This window comes from Teleopsis dalmanni, chromosome 1 (assembly GCF_002237135.1).
Source record: "Teleopsis dalmanni isolate 2A chromosome 1, ASM223713v2, whole genome shotgun sequence".
Lineage (NCBI taxonomy): Eukaryota > Metazoa > Arthropoda > Insecta > Diptera > Diopsidae > Teleopsis > Teleopsis dalmanni.
In genome coordinates, this window is record NC_051846.1 from 65,465,610 (window position 1) to 65,481,660 (window position 16,051).

A 16,051-nucleotide genomic window follows, 5' to 3' on the forward strand; every position below is an offset into this window, starting at 1 on the left:
GAATATATATGAATTTCATATATGAATTTAAATTGATAAATTAATAACACTAATTTAACATTATAACCGTATTTTTATTTTTAATAAAAACAACTATGAACGTATGCATTTGTTTCTACAGCCCCTCAATTTATACAGTGATTTGTATTGTATTGACAAATCCGGTCTAGACCATAATTGTTACGTATACGAACAGCACAATTAAATTCAACTCGTGCTGTCTAGAAACATCTTAAGATCTTTAATATTAAATTTCTATAGCTTCCGCCAATCCATAAAAATTTCCCCCTAATTCTTTTTATAAGCGATTATGTTTGCCTGAGTAGTGAGTAGTACTCTCACATGAAGCTATGTGATATTGCTTTCCATTTAAAATCCACTATTTGAATATATTTGGTATTAAAAGCAAATTTAAACGTTTCAATCGATACAGACACCCATTTTGCAAGAACTTGTAGCGCGACTTGGCCTTTTCTCATCTATTTTATCGACAATTTTAGAAGTCAGATCAGAGAAACACTGTGCCGTTTGCTGTGTTAGCCTCTTGTTTCTTTAGTTCACTGAGAAGTACATTAAAGCCTTAAATAAAGCTTGAATATCAAATAAAATAATAATATTATTTTTGAATATTTGGTTTCTGTTTAACATACACTATATTTTCAATTTAGTTACAATATCTTAAGTTAATGTCTTTTGATATACTTTGATGAGATTAGAAATACTTATGAATATTCAAAATTTTGACATTGACCTTTTGATCTATTAGATTTAATGGTTTAAAATAATCTTAAAGAAAAGAATATTGCAGAAAAGAAGATTTCGCTCTTTGAAGATTACAGCAATTGCGAAATGTATTTGATGTGTTATTGGCAAAAAGGTATTTTGCATTACCATCTAAGAGCCCAGTGTACAACCAGTGCCAGACCTAAAACCTGACACAAGTACAAAGACAGCTTTCAGATAAATTCGAAAGTATGCTTAGTATACTAATTTTTTCCCTGTCTAATTCACAATGGGTCCTAACCTGAGAACTTTAAAGTTGGGTTATGTGTAAGATAAGGCACCCGTTACGTACAAACAGGTATTCCTGAAATATTAAATGCAGATTTGATTACCGAAAAAAAATCATGTAACAAGGTTTAGGTAACTATAGAATTACTGTCAAATTTTTTAAAAACTTTTTAATTTTCTACTTATTTTTTCTTAAAATCGCTTATGTGAACCAGTTTTCTTTATATATTCACTATATTTTATACATATCTTGTATGTATAAAGATTTCATCTTCCACTTCTTCTATCACTTCTTTTTCTCAAAAAAGTATAACACCTTAAACAAGATCCAGGAGCTCGTAACACTTGTATAATCTTATATGCTTTTGACTCTATATTCAAATCTATAGTACTATAGCTTATAGTATATATATATAATACGTAATAGTACGCAAATAATACGTATATAGTACGTAAAATAACCACTATTTATATTTATTTTTAAAATTACTAGCAGTTCTCTTAATTTTAATGATCTGCACAGACTCGCATATTAAATCAGTTCTTATTCGTGGTCGAAATCTCTAATCTACTTAAAATGCTTCATGCAAAATCACATCATTTTGTGTGCTATTTTCATTTGAAGATAATAATGAGCTTCCAAAATATTTCAAATGCTGCTATAAATAAAAATGTTGCAACTTATTAAGTTAAATGCGAAAATTAAGTCTGCACTCCCATTAAATACGCATACGCACCGAAGAACTAAAAACACTAAAAAAGTTATTTTTATGCTGCAATTTAGTGCTCGAAGCATTAAATTGAGAAGAATCTTTTTAAATTTTAAAATTTTTTATGCTGCACTTCCATAGTTTATTTTTAATTAAGTTTATTGCACTAGAATGCAAGCAGCAAACGTAGGAACTTGTGGAAATTTTACATAATCTCTCGTAAGTTTAAGAAGTGTTCGTTCCTTAAACGATCAACTGAACTGAATTAAAATGACATAAAATTGATAAGACTTGAGGCAAAATTTAATTACAATAGAGAAAAGTTCATTTCTTATCAGTTTAAATTGATCTCTATGAGTAAAGAAAACAACGATCGACGTTGAATGTTTACGATCGATGTTTACTTAATTAATTTTCTGATACGAGAATTAAAACAAAGAACGTTCAAGTGTAAATCGAGAAAAATACAAAAATTAATTTTGAAACAGTAATTTTTTTATTAATATTATAATTATATATATGGATATATACATGTGAAAAATATGGATAAATATAGCAGAGACAGCTGTCTCTGATGCTTGCTCGACTTTCCCAGTCTTTTATACAAAATCACATGTAAGATCAATAACCTAGGGCATAAGTTATGTCGGTCCAGAGAGACAAACCCCCTGGATATGCCACTTACATTTACAATATATGGTGTCAACGTTCTGTAAACATAATGCTCAACGCGTTCTTTGCAGACGTTTATTAGTTATGCTTGTATACCAAGCTCAACGTGAACGTGATCTCTTTTATGGGGTTATTGAATGCTGGTTTATAATAAGATATTATTGGTGCCGATACTATGTATTATACAGTGTTTGAGATTTTTCCACAGTAAGAATATCTAATCAATAGATAACGAACTGTTCACAAGACGCAGTGTGTGTTGGCTTCAACAGAAGTTTTTAGATTTATCCTGGGTAGGTTGACTCACACATAGTATAATAATATAATTAAAGTATAAAAGTAATAAACATAATATAATAATATAGACATAATATAATAATATAATTATAGTATAATATAATCATAAAACATGACGACTGTTTTTTTCAAACTTTTTTTCAATGCATATGTTTTTGCGGCTCAAGGCTTCTTTATTACTGGCTATCTTGTTTAATAGGACTTTCTTATGCTTGGGATCGCTCCTTGCCCTTTTATCTCCTGCAATAATTGCCTCACCTGATCTCATAATTGACTCGGCTAGATTTTTTTATTAGATTGTCGTATCTTCAGTGACAGGCATCTTTCAACTTCGTTCCAATTGCGGCAACTCTGCTATCCTACTGCAGTATGTAAAATTCTCTTACATGAATTTTCATAATACGGTCGAGTACTCGGTACATACGTCATCGATGGTCTGATCATCATTTCGTATACCATATATTGCCGTTTAACTGTTATAGTATGTAGAAATTAAGTGGTAATTTATATAAATAGAAAATTTGACTGAACGACTGCGACATTTTATTATCTTTCCCAAACTTTATTTGTATGCTTTTAAGATTATATATTTATATATAATTAAATGTAATCAATTTTAAATTGACAGATAACAAACTAACAGATTGCAAACATTACAAATAAATAATATAAAATAAATTTATATTTCAGCAAAACATTTTAACTGCAAAACGTGAAAAAATAAAATCAAATCTAATTTGGAATGAAAAATAATTTTGAGGTAAAAAGTAGTAATGAATAAACGATGAATAAATAATAAACCTACAATAAAAATAATATATCCAGTAAAATATAATTTAAAAATTGGTAATGAAATAAAAATAGACGAAGTGTGGTTTCAAAAGTGGTAGGTTAACAGTAAAAAGTTCAGAAATATGTGGATATGGTACTATAACAATGGTTTTCGTTTTCAAGTAGTGTTTTTTTTATTTGAATACTTCTCAGTATTTTCAGCGAAAACTATCTAATTCAATTATAATAAGAAATATAAGAAAGAGCTATTATTTAACTTTATGTTTTTTTATGCCTTTCCAGCCTTGGAAATAACAATCTAAAATTTTTTCAATGATATCTTCTGAAGGCATGTATAATATTTCCGGGTTGTCTAGTTCCCTTTTCACTACTATTTAGAAATTGAACATTTTTGTTTACCAATTTTATTTTCATAAGAAGTTTTCACAGATCTATATATTTTTTGTTAATGGCTCTAAATTCATCAACTTCCGAGCGATAACCTTTGATAGATAAAGTAATCAATATGAACTACTGTGACGAAAGCTTGCAGAAAAGCGATATAGATTGGGAAGAATGGGCACTCGTTTGTTGGTTGAAAAATAATATGTATGATGTTAGTGTTAATTTTGCAGGATCCAAGGGGAGTGAAACCTTGAAGTTATGCTTGGATTCACAATTAATAAATCGAATTCTATGATTATCACTACTGCAAAATCTGCAAAATCCAGTCCGTTTAAATTTGCGCTAACTTTTACAGAAGCAAGACCACTTGCATTGTTTATTTTAAGTTTAATATCAAAATATCTATTCTACTGCATCTACAGTATTAAAAACAAAACAATTCGAATCCAATTTGAAAAAATCCATTTCATTTTTAAAACCATTTTTATAGCAGTGGTAACTCATTAACTCCAGTTTTTAAAGAACATTGTCGACTAAAATCGCTTGAAGAATTAAACTATATTTTCATAATTAAGCGTCATAATTAAGTATAATATAAAAATAATAAAATAATATTTGTGTTTTTTTATGTATTTATTGTTTTAAATGATATTATAATAATAATAATACTAATATAATAATAATATAATTTTAGAAAGAATACAGGAAAGTAGACATAACATATATGAAATATTTTTTTAAATCTATACTGAAAATATATATTTTTTAATTATTTTATCTAAACTTGTAATCTGTTTTTAAAATATTTCATATATATTTTACAAAAGTTGTCTACAAATAGATTAATATAATACTTATAAATATTATAAGTATATTATATTAATATAATATATATATATTATATAATATTATAATAATATATATATATAAAACATATTAATATACATTAATATACATATATATATTATATATAATATATACATACTTTAAACATTTAATGTATATAATATGAAAAATAGAATGAATTAATAATATTGAATAATTTATATGGAATGGTTATATTATATAGTAATAATATTAATAATAACTGATAATTAATTATGTTTATTACATGTATAATATATTCTATATAATATGTATTGCATATTATACATTATATATAATATATAATATTACATATATTATGTATATTATATTATATAATATAAATATTAAATATAATATATATTATAATATTAAATACAATATATATTATATATCATTTATAATATATATTTTATACAATATATAATATATAATGTATAATATATATAACTTATATTATATATAATGTATAAAATAGATATTACATATTATACATAATACAATATATAGTATACATTATATAAAATATATATTATAAATATTATATATCATTTATATTATATATATATTATTAATTTTATATACAACACAACACCATATTTTTTATTTATATATTCTAATTATGTAAATATATATTGATATTTTTGTATATATATTTTATATATTAATTTAAAATATATTGTATTGTAAATTAACAAAATTTACAATATATATTTATATAAATAAATGTGTGTGTGAATAAATGAATAAATACAATGTGTTGTATATAAAATTAATACATATAAATATATAAATGAAGAGTAATGATATGTTAAAGCAAATATCTACTTACATATATCAGTAAATCAGTGCAATTAAAAAATGAACTTATATATAAAGGAACAAGTACATAAAGATGTAAAAAACACAACACGGCAATCAATCGAGAAAGTATATCAGTAAAAATAAGTAAATATATAAATATGAAAATACAATATATAAAGCCAATTATATACATTAAGAAAAATGATATAATAAAAAAAAGTATAAAATAACAATATAGCTTAATAAGCATATTTAAGAATTCATAAATTGTCATCGAATTAAATAAATTAAGAAATATAAATAATTAAACGTAATCACACTTTTGTATATAAACTATAGATACTTAATAATAATATTAATGAAATAAAGTAATAATAATCAAATAAATAAAATAATAAGAATTTAATAAATTTTTATTCATGAATTAATGAAAAAAATAATACAAAAAAAATATTTTTTAATATGAAAACTCAAATCAATAATAATATAAATTTTTATATAAATATAATTGTAAATAATGAATGATTTTTTTTGTATAAAATTATATTAACAATTTTTTAAGACTAAAAATGATAGACAAATTCTTAAACAATTACAAAAAAATAGCAAGTCTTTATTAAGATTAAACTGTCTGGTAGAGAGTGTCACATATAAACACCCCGGTTTCAATAGGTTCTGTATTGGAATAAGTATGACTTTTAAGACTTTTATATAAACTATTTATTTTTAATGTAATATTTTTCTGTATAATATTATTTTATTTATATTACATACAATATGTAAATTTTATAAAAAAAAATAGTATAGTTTATATATTATAACTATTATTTACTAAACTAATAATTGAAATCTTAATATTTTATTATTTTCATGAATTTTTGTATAATGAATTTTTAATAAATTGATATAAGTTATGAACGTATATTACTTTTACATAAAATATTCAAAAAATATTATCTTATTATTTTGAAAGAATAAAAAAATTAAAATTTAATAAAACTTACTTTTTTTAATAATTATAATAAAAACTTAATTAAATTGTTGTATTTCTTATTTCCTATTAATGTTGACAACCGATGATCACACTATTTGTACATAGATACACTTTTAATATATGTATATGTAAATTGTTTTATTTATTTATTTAATTTTTTTTCTTTTTGAATAATATATTTTGACACAATTCTACACAGTTTTGTCTGCATTTATCTTGGAAATCTTTATTTTTTTCTTTATCACTTCAAATTTTTTGGCACAAGTTTAAAAATTTTAGCAATCCGTTAAATTTAATTTAAGAACGTGCCGATTTCTTTAATAAAATTAATTTGAATTTCTGTTATAAATAAAAAATAATCTCTTAGACACGTTGTTTTACTTAATAAGAAAAAATTTTTAACACAAATTTTGACAAACACACGCTGCAAAAGTTCGCGGTAAACTAAAATACTCGAACAGATCTAAACGCTTTTATAAAGATACATGAATGAAAATCTGAAAAATATTCGTGAGATACTTTTCGAAGAGAGCGAGAGAGAAATATAATTGAGATCGTAATTAAAGAAGTTGAAATGTATATACATTGTATATTATACAAACACTAAATTGAAACGCCGGTACCAGTTTATGAGAATTAAAAACAAACATTGATTTTAGAGAGCATAACCGATCAAGAAAAAAAAGAGAAATTATAAGTGCTTTCTAATGAAGAGTTCTTAAAAGAAGAGTTCTTAAAACAATGGGAAATTTGTTTGTTATAATATAAAAAAGCAGGTATTTTTAACAAATATATTTTCTAAAATGAATAGGTAAAAACGCGGCATAAAAAAATACTATAGTAATATGTGTTGATAGAAGGGATTTCTTTAATGCGGTACTACTCAATTCCCCTAGAATTTATGGTTTTTTTTTTAAATCTATAAAGCGTGTGGTAATATGTTGAAAGTACTTTTATAATATATAGAAATATTTATTTTTTCTCACGGTCAACGTAGTAATTTTAAGATTAAGCAATAAGTGATGCTTAATTTTAAAACGTCGAATAGTCTACATTATTTAGAATTCTTTATTGATTTGTTTATAAAAAAATATTTGTATAATAATATTGAAAAAAATATTTAAAATTTAATTTTGTTATACGCAAAATTGTCACAAAGAAATTACATTTTGAGGAGGGACAATACTACACTACGACTCATGACAATTATTTTGCTATTGGAAATGAGATACAAAAATATCAAAAAACAATTTTAATACGTATGGTTTTTAAAAATTTTTTTAAATGTAATACATTAAACAATGTGTACTAAAAATAATGAGATTAATTTAACAATTGATGTATATAATATAAAGCATTTATTTCAATTTAACAAAACAAAAAAGCTGAACCTTGACCTTAATATTTGATATTTTATAAGATAAATTACGATGAAAATAATGAAACTTAATAAATATTTCTTATTTAATATTTCACTGTACAAATCTATTTGACTGCTACTATTTTAATTTATATTTCTAATAATATTATTTATAAATATTATAAGTATATTTATGCTAAAGAAAAGATTAATAAAAAATTACAATTTTTATTAAATTAAAAATCATATTATTACGTTTAAATTAAATTAGTTAATATTTTTAATTCCTATTTTTTAGAAGAAATTAAAACACAGAAATTATTATTATTATTATTATGGATAAGCTGTGCATACACTGCGACCTGAAAGATCTTTTGTGCAGTAACCATTTTATATTTATATTTATTTACACATCAATTTATAAATATGTTTATATAAATAGTTAATTCCAGCAAAGACGGCCCTTAACACATATATTTAAAAAATAGAAAGTAAATCTAAACATCTTTCTAAAATTTAACTGTACCAGGAAATTGGCGGAGATTAATATTTTAAAACCACTAGTTAAAATACTCATTTAAGCCATCCCATTGATTAAAACCTTGCATACTCAAAAAACTCAAAAGAGCATGGATCGAACTGGAAGTAAGTATCCGTTCTTCATGGAGAAATCGATTTTCAGCCAATACCCCTTTCTCGCCACCAGGTGGTGACGCCAAATTTATGTTCAAATACACAAATAATCGAGATCCCATTGCTTACAAGCAGAGAAAGAAAATCTTAAATATATAAGTAGGTAAATAAGTTATTTTTACAGCATTCTTACACTATCTCAAGTTTATGCTTCATATTACATAGATTTCAATAATTGTACATGTAATTTTTAAGTATATATAGGGTTCCTATTAAATAGACTTGCAGAATTACATGTGTAATAAGTACAAATAGTCTTGTGGTGAATAATAAAATTATTGCTTCACCTACATTCCTTCCTCCTATACCACGTTCAAGCTTTCCGACTTATATAAACCTAGACTTCTGAGTACTTAAACTCTTTATCTCAACTACCTCCCCACTAGTTTTACATGTTCTTCCATCTTTTATCCATTATTTGAATATATTTTATGTTGAAGTTCTTTAAACAACAATCAAATTGAGTGTATGTCGGTTCTGGCAGTAGCTTATCGCATAGTAGATCCTCTATTAACCAATTAAGAGGCGTTTTCGTTTCCCACTATATTCTGATATTCTAAAATATAGATAAGAGAAACATTTGTCATTCTACTTTGTGTCATTTCACCTTAAGCTGAACAAAAGTTAGAGGCGACAGCTTAACAAATGTAAAAGAATAGGGCTACAGAATTAATGGATATTCAATATTTGCATATGGATTTTTGTAAATTTTTCTGTTTCATTATTACAATATTGGTATTCTATATATATTTATTAAATTTCAATCATATTAGTTTTATTTCAAATAAAAAAATAATTGCATTTATTAGAGAGAAATTATAAGAAAGTAAATTAGAAAAGAAATCATCTAACTTTGTATAGAACACTGACTTATAAGATGGATAGATAAAAAGATAGAAAATTATAATAAATTAAAAATTATTGATTTGAATCTTTAATTGATATATCAAAGAATAAACCAACCGATTTATCTGATATTATAGTTATACCGTCAACAATATATAGATATAGATATATAAATATATATCTGTATACCTAACAACATAAAACATAATCATATAAAATACTACAAACTGACACAGCATTAATAAATTATAAATTATATATATTTAATAAATTATATTAAATAATAAATCATATAAAAATAAAATAAATTACAATTTATTACAAGCATATTATTCAAATAATGCAAGTACCTCAAAGCGACTTCAAATTAATGAAATAAACATCTAAATGCATAAAACTTTAGACAAAATGATAATAATGATCCACAATTAGTAACAAAAAGAAGAACAAGAAAAAGTTCTTAGAAAACCTTTATATTTAACCTCATAAATTGGTGGTATTAACTGTAATTAATATTAGATGCCCACAGATGGTATGCGTTGGATCAGATAATATATACTCCTGATACCTATATATCAGATAAAAAAAAATATTAAATAGTCCCTGATTGTAATTCCACAAATAATATGAAGGAATGACATCTAACATCAGGTAGAAAAACTATTGTTTTATTACTATAAGAGGAAACCTTATACCGGCAAACAAAGCATTATGTTTTTTATGACTTATACAACTATATAAAGGTTCACTCTCGGTAAGAAAAAATTAACATTAAAGAAATATATTGTTCAAAACGTTGTTTTATAATAACATGAATAAAGGTGAAGATCAGATATACTGGAAATTTGCATTAATAACAATATTTAAGAAAAAATCTGGTATATAGAAATATAAATGAAAAATTTTACCATACAGATATACATATGCCATTTTTGATTTATTGTTATTCGAATATTCCAAGAATCCTATTGTTTTGGTTTATTACCCACTTAAACCATAAAAACAGTCAGACTTATATTTGTCAACCCTAATTAATGTACTAACAATACAATATAAATAATTTATTTTATTATTATTTTACTTATTTTTGCGTTTCTTAAAATAAAATAATCTTACTTTACTAATATTATCTACGTTGATAACAAACGCGAAAAGGATCGTTAATCCCTTTTTCAGGTCATTTTTTCCGCTTACAATAATAACTTTAATATAGAATAACAACTCATAAACTTCTACAGGTAAATGATCTCTTTTTAATATAAGATAAAACATGTAAATAAGTAAATATCATTATCCTTTACAAGTGCATGTTCAAACAAGAAAAATAGATTTCAAATTAAACAAATTTAAAGAAAATCCAAATTTTCTTTCTAAAGTTTGTAAATTTAAAACGTTAATGAACTTCGAAAAGTAAATAAATTAATTTTTCATTTTCGAACTAAACCCAACGTTCGAGATTTACTAAAAATAGATTGAGAAGAATAGATTTGAGATCTATTCGTTCACGTGGAAGAAACATTTTACAAGTAAATGACAAACAGAATGACAATTCTAAAAAGCAATAAAAAATATATAAAACAAATTTAGAAAATCTGACGGAAATGTTGTTCCAGAAATAAATATATATCAACTGATCCATGAGGTGTTTGGTCACAGTTCTTCAGACATTTAAGCATAAAATCGAAGTAATTGACACTGAAAGGCATAAACTACAAAATAAAATGTATAAATCAAATCAACTTTATTTATAATTTTAGTATTTTGTATTTGTATGTAATATTGTAGTAGATAAATTATCTCATATAGATAAACTTTAGGTTATAATAAAAACTTGAAGTTTAGTTCCATAATTTATAATTAATATTAAAAATTTGTGTACAAATCTGAATAAGATACGCTACGTTAGAACTTCATTAATTAATTTATTTCTATTATATATCTTTTATATGACATGTGCATCAGTAGTAATTAATATTATTACTAGAGTTTTTAACTAATGTAAAGCTACAGAATTATCAAGCATAGCTATGTTCACTAGATCTACTTGACCGCAGTAATACATATAGATATGAATATGGACCAAATATACTATCAAATAATCATAGTCAATAATTCTATTAATATTTTATATAAATATTTTAAAATATTTAAAAATTGAAAAAATAATATCATAATGTGCATAATAAACTAATGTACTTCCATAATATCATTAATACTTGTCGAAAAACACGATTATTCATCGTTTCTAATTTAACAGGCACGAGTTCTAATGATGGCACTTGCAGTCCAACAAATTACCATACATACGGACTATAAACTAATAAATAAAAATTCGAATATTTCTTAAAGTCACTGATGACGAGTATTTGGCAATACTCGAAACAGCATTGTATGGTCAGCCAAATTTCACTAAATCAACTAAAATGTTTGTTGTTGTTTATTCATTACTATGCAAACTCTTATAATATCATTAGATTTATAGTGAAATTTTAAATTTATATGAAGATTTATATAAAAATTTTTTCCACTTATTGTTGTTGTAGCTTATTGGAATATAAAAGCTAGCTGGAAAAACCATTACAAAGGATAGGGTATGAGAAGGGTAGTGGCGGAAGTATTAATGGAAGTACTGAATTTAGCCTGCATACAGATGAAGAAATTTTGCTATCTTGATGATTATTAGAACTAAAAATTATATATGATCAAGAAAAGAGATGAGTAACAGTTAAGTTTTTCCAAGCTAGCTGGAAAAACAAACACATATGATAGCGTATTAGAGAGGGATTGGGGAAAATTGATAGGAGTACTGAATTTAGCCTGCATTCAGATGAAGTAATTTTGCTTTCTCGATAATTAATAGAACAGATGAGTAGTATAAGGAGCACAGAACATATATTGGAGGTAAGCATATTTATACGTGACCGGTAACTCATCACTAGTTACATCTATTCCTCAATTGTACTTGGACAGTTCTTACTGCTCAAGCGTTATCTCGTCAGTTTTCCAATCTCAATAGTGGACTTCTTAAATACTAGGACAGTTCTAAACTGTTGGTATATTATAATAGGCTGTTTTATTTGCTTTAAGACTGAAGGTATATTTAGTATAACATATACCTTTAATATAAATTCAGTTCTATTATATTCTATTCAGTTCTACGTATATTTGATTTAAATGATTATTCCTTTACAAAAATAAACCACATAATGACTGTAAGGACCCTAATTTTCACTTTCAATAAATGTATTTTAGAAATTAAAATTGTTTTTATTTTATAAACTCAAATCATTCAGCAAATGAACGCATTCTAAATTTATTTTTTAAGGTATGGCAGAGAGCCATATTAACGTGCGACTAATGCATTTGCAATAAGAAAACCATATATCCACACTTAGTCTGGTGCTTTTTTTAATTTTTGGCAAATAATCAAAAGAAAAAGTCTTTTACCTCTTTAATTAATCTTAAAAAAACTAAAAGCAAAAATTTTGGGAACGATATGATTCACTTGCGTAAATAATTAGCGCAAGTTTGTGAATTAGGAGGGAAGAGTATATATTGTATATGTCTATATAATTTTTGAATATTATTAAAACTTGATATAAATTAGAATTATAAAAGATTTGTTATTGTATTATGTATAATGTAAGCACTGACAGTTAGTCACTTTTATAACACAATCAATTGACTTACCTGGATTTGTTGTTCTAATGCAATGACAATATCCTTACGTGCTAGTGTCAACTGCTCCTGCAGTCGACATTCGTATTGTTCAATTATTTGTTGTATAACTTGAGATTCATTATTCATATTCAATTCATCTTGATCGATTATAATTAGTGAGGTATTTAAATCATTTACATGCGGCACCACTATGCTATCAACAGTTGTATTTGTAGTGTCACTGGTAGTTGTGGTATTCTTAGTAGTTGACTGGTATATTTTATGGTATTTTATTTTGTTGGGTTTAATTTGTTAAATTTGGTGTGGTATGTTAACGGAAATGCAATAAAAAAAATATATCATGCAGTTAGCACAACGGATTTGTTAAAATATATACATTATAGTTAATATACATATGTATATATAATATGCATTTTTAAATATATATATATATATACATTTTATTAGTTTTTATTATATATAATTTAATTTGTTGGACATTGCGGTTAGAAGGTTTTTCATAAAATAGTAACAAACGGTGGAGTATAAACAAACCTAAATTAAGAGATATATAAAAAGTAATCAGTTAATTATGGGTTCTCAAACCGCCTACAACTTATACATCTACGATTTCTATATTTATTTAAAGTTCTTTTTATTGTATAGCTTTACATAAAACCAATCATTTAAGTTCTTAAGCGGTTTTCGAAATTTTATTTTATTTTAAATAAAATTATGATTAAAAATAAAATATGGAAATAATATAAAAAAACAAAATGCTAGACATATCTATAAAAATATTCTTTTGCAACGTATGGATTAGCGACAAAGAATTCATGATTGCCAAAAGCGGGAAAACCTATGAATCAGCGACTGTTCATCTAGTTGGTACAGTACTTCTTCCTTATCCCTAATCCTCCATACCCACACTCAACCATCACCTATCCACATCCTAACCCATGTATTCGTCTTGTAAATCCTTCCATGTTAACTGCTTTATGATTCTAGTGGATTAGAATAACTATGTTATAAGATGTTGGACTTGTGCACCAGTACGTCCGTAATGTGAAGCAAGTTGAATTTAGTTAATTATCCGACTTTCAAATTCTAAAAAACGCTAATAAGCCTCAAAAACAACGAGCAATATTTTTTGAGAATTTTTGACTATGAACGAATTTCAAAAATCAGAGAATGGAATGTCTCTAAGCGCGTGAGAGCGCCCAATTAACAGAATTAAAGTTATACAAGCTACAAAGCATTAGTATAATAGAAACTCTAATAAATGCTGATAACAGAAACTTTATTTTTATCTATTTTAGCATTGGCAATGCTTTTTAGTTTGCTAGCAAACAAGACTTAAAAGTTTAAGTTGTTTTGTTAGAACATCGTCCTTATTCGTAACCATACTCTTCTTCAGAAGTAGAATATTCATCCCAACGTTCCCCTAACTTTTCAACATCTTTTTTATAGGTTGATTAGTTTTAAACATTAAAATAGGTTTACATTTCAGCAATTATCTCTTTATTTCATCCCAATATCTTTCCCTGGAACATCGTTCTGATGACTACAAAAAGCAAGTTGTCAAATGGGGTTCAGCTGTAGAGAGTAGGGTGTGTTTAATAATATTGTATCCCTATCAAAATATAATGTTTAATCAATACAAGAAATTCTTTTTTATTCATTGTTTAAAAAATAACATAACTGCTGTCTAAAAAAATCACTGTTACTTGTAAGTAAATTAACTAAATGTCATGAAAATTTGACATAAGTCGTTCGATGGACGTGTTTTTCCACAAATCATATGAGTTTATCAACAGTGTTGCTATAGGTATATATATATATATCGGACCTGAGATTTATTGAGTGGGTGTTATATATATCGATAAATGTATATATAGTATAAGTACATAAACTTTTTTGGAATTAATGTAAATTAGTATTTCAGTTCGGTTTGTGGATATAACATGTTAACAGACAGAATCCTAACTTAATCTAGATAAAATATATAATGAAAGTTCTCAACCTAATCTGGGAACTATAAATATAACAAACATTATTCAAAATATTCAGAGATATTTTGGCTGCTACCCAAATCCCAAGCTATAACAAATCTACTTTATATTATTATGTTGAGGCTAGTTGAACCAGTGCACCTGAGCACTTTTACTCTCTATTAACTGCGAGGTTTCTTCAAAACTTCATTTATGTTTAAAATTACACTAAAATGCATAATATCTAATATAATCTAATATCAATCATATTCAAATACTATTCATACATACTATCATTATGTACAAGCTACATGCTTAAACGTATTCTAACATCAAAATACTGTAAGCTTAAAATAGCTGAAATAATTTTTAGAGCACTAACATACATACATAAGAACGGACCAAAGAGCAGCTATTAGTCTTTCAAGAATGGCCGGGTCTACGTCCCGGAATCACTCGCCATTTTCAACGGTCAAATACTGTTTACCATGGTTTACAACAGCAATAGTTCTACGCATTTCAAATTACAATAGCTGTTATTAAATGTACTTTACTTTTATAAATTTTAATCTGTTATCCTTTGATTATTAAGAATTAAAAATACTTTGAAAGATGTCTTTATATCAAAAAAACTGAAATCAGTCAGGTAAATCCTTAAAATTAAATAATACTTAATATTTATAAACTCAGAAATAAATGTCTATAGAATATATATGTAACCTAAAAAATATGTATATAATGAATTCTAACATTGCACTATCAAATTGAATTATGATAATTAAATAATCCCATATACAATGGTATCAAAACTAGTTATAAAATTCTTAACTAGTTTTTGAAAGTGATGGACATGTACATTTTAAACTCTGTAAAGCATTTTATGATAAATGTCACTCAATTTATGAAAAACCTTCACCTATGTTATGTCTTTATGTTCATGATCTCATATCAAAATATTAAATGAAAATATATG

At 25.0% G+C, this 16,051-nt stretch overlaps 1 protein-coding gene across 5 annotated transcripts in view; it reads right to left on the minus strand.

Annotated features, from left to right (window-relative positions):
* The window catches only part of LOC119668982 (golgin subfamily A member 4), a 61,335-nt gene that overhangs the window by 31,429 nt on the left and 13,855 nt on the right, over nucleotides 1-16,051 (minus strand). For 3 of the 5 annotated variants that reach the window (XM_038078697.1, XM_038078696.1, XM_038078695.1), the window contains exon 6: nucleotides 13,118-13,357. The exons of the other annotated variants lie outside the window; for them this stretch is intronic. In XM_038078697.1, coding sequence (XP_037934625.1) covers nucleotides 13,118-13,357 — 240 coding nt within the window. The remainder of the gene's footprint in view (nucleotides 1-13,117; nucleotides 13,358-16,051) is intronic. 5 annotated transcript variants of the gene reach the window in all.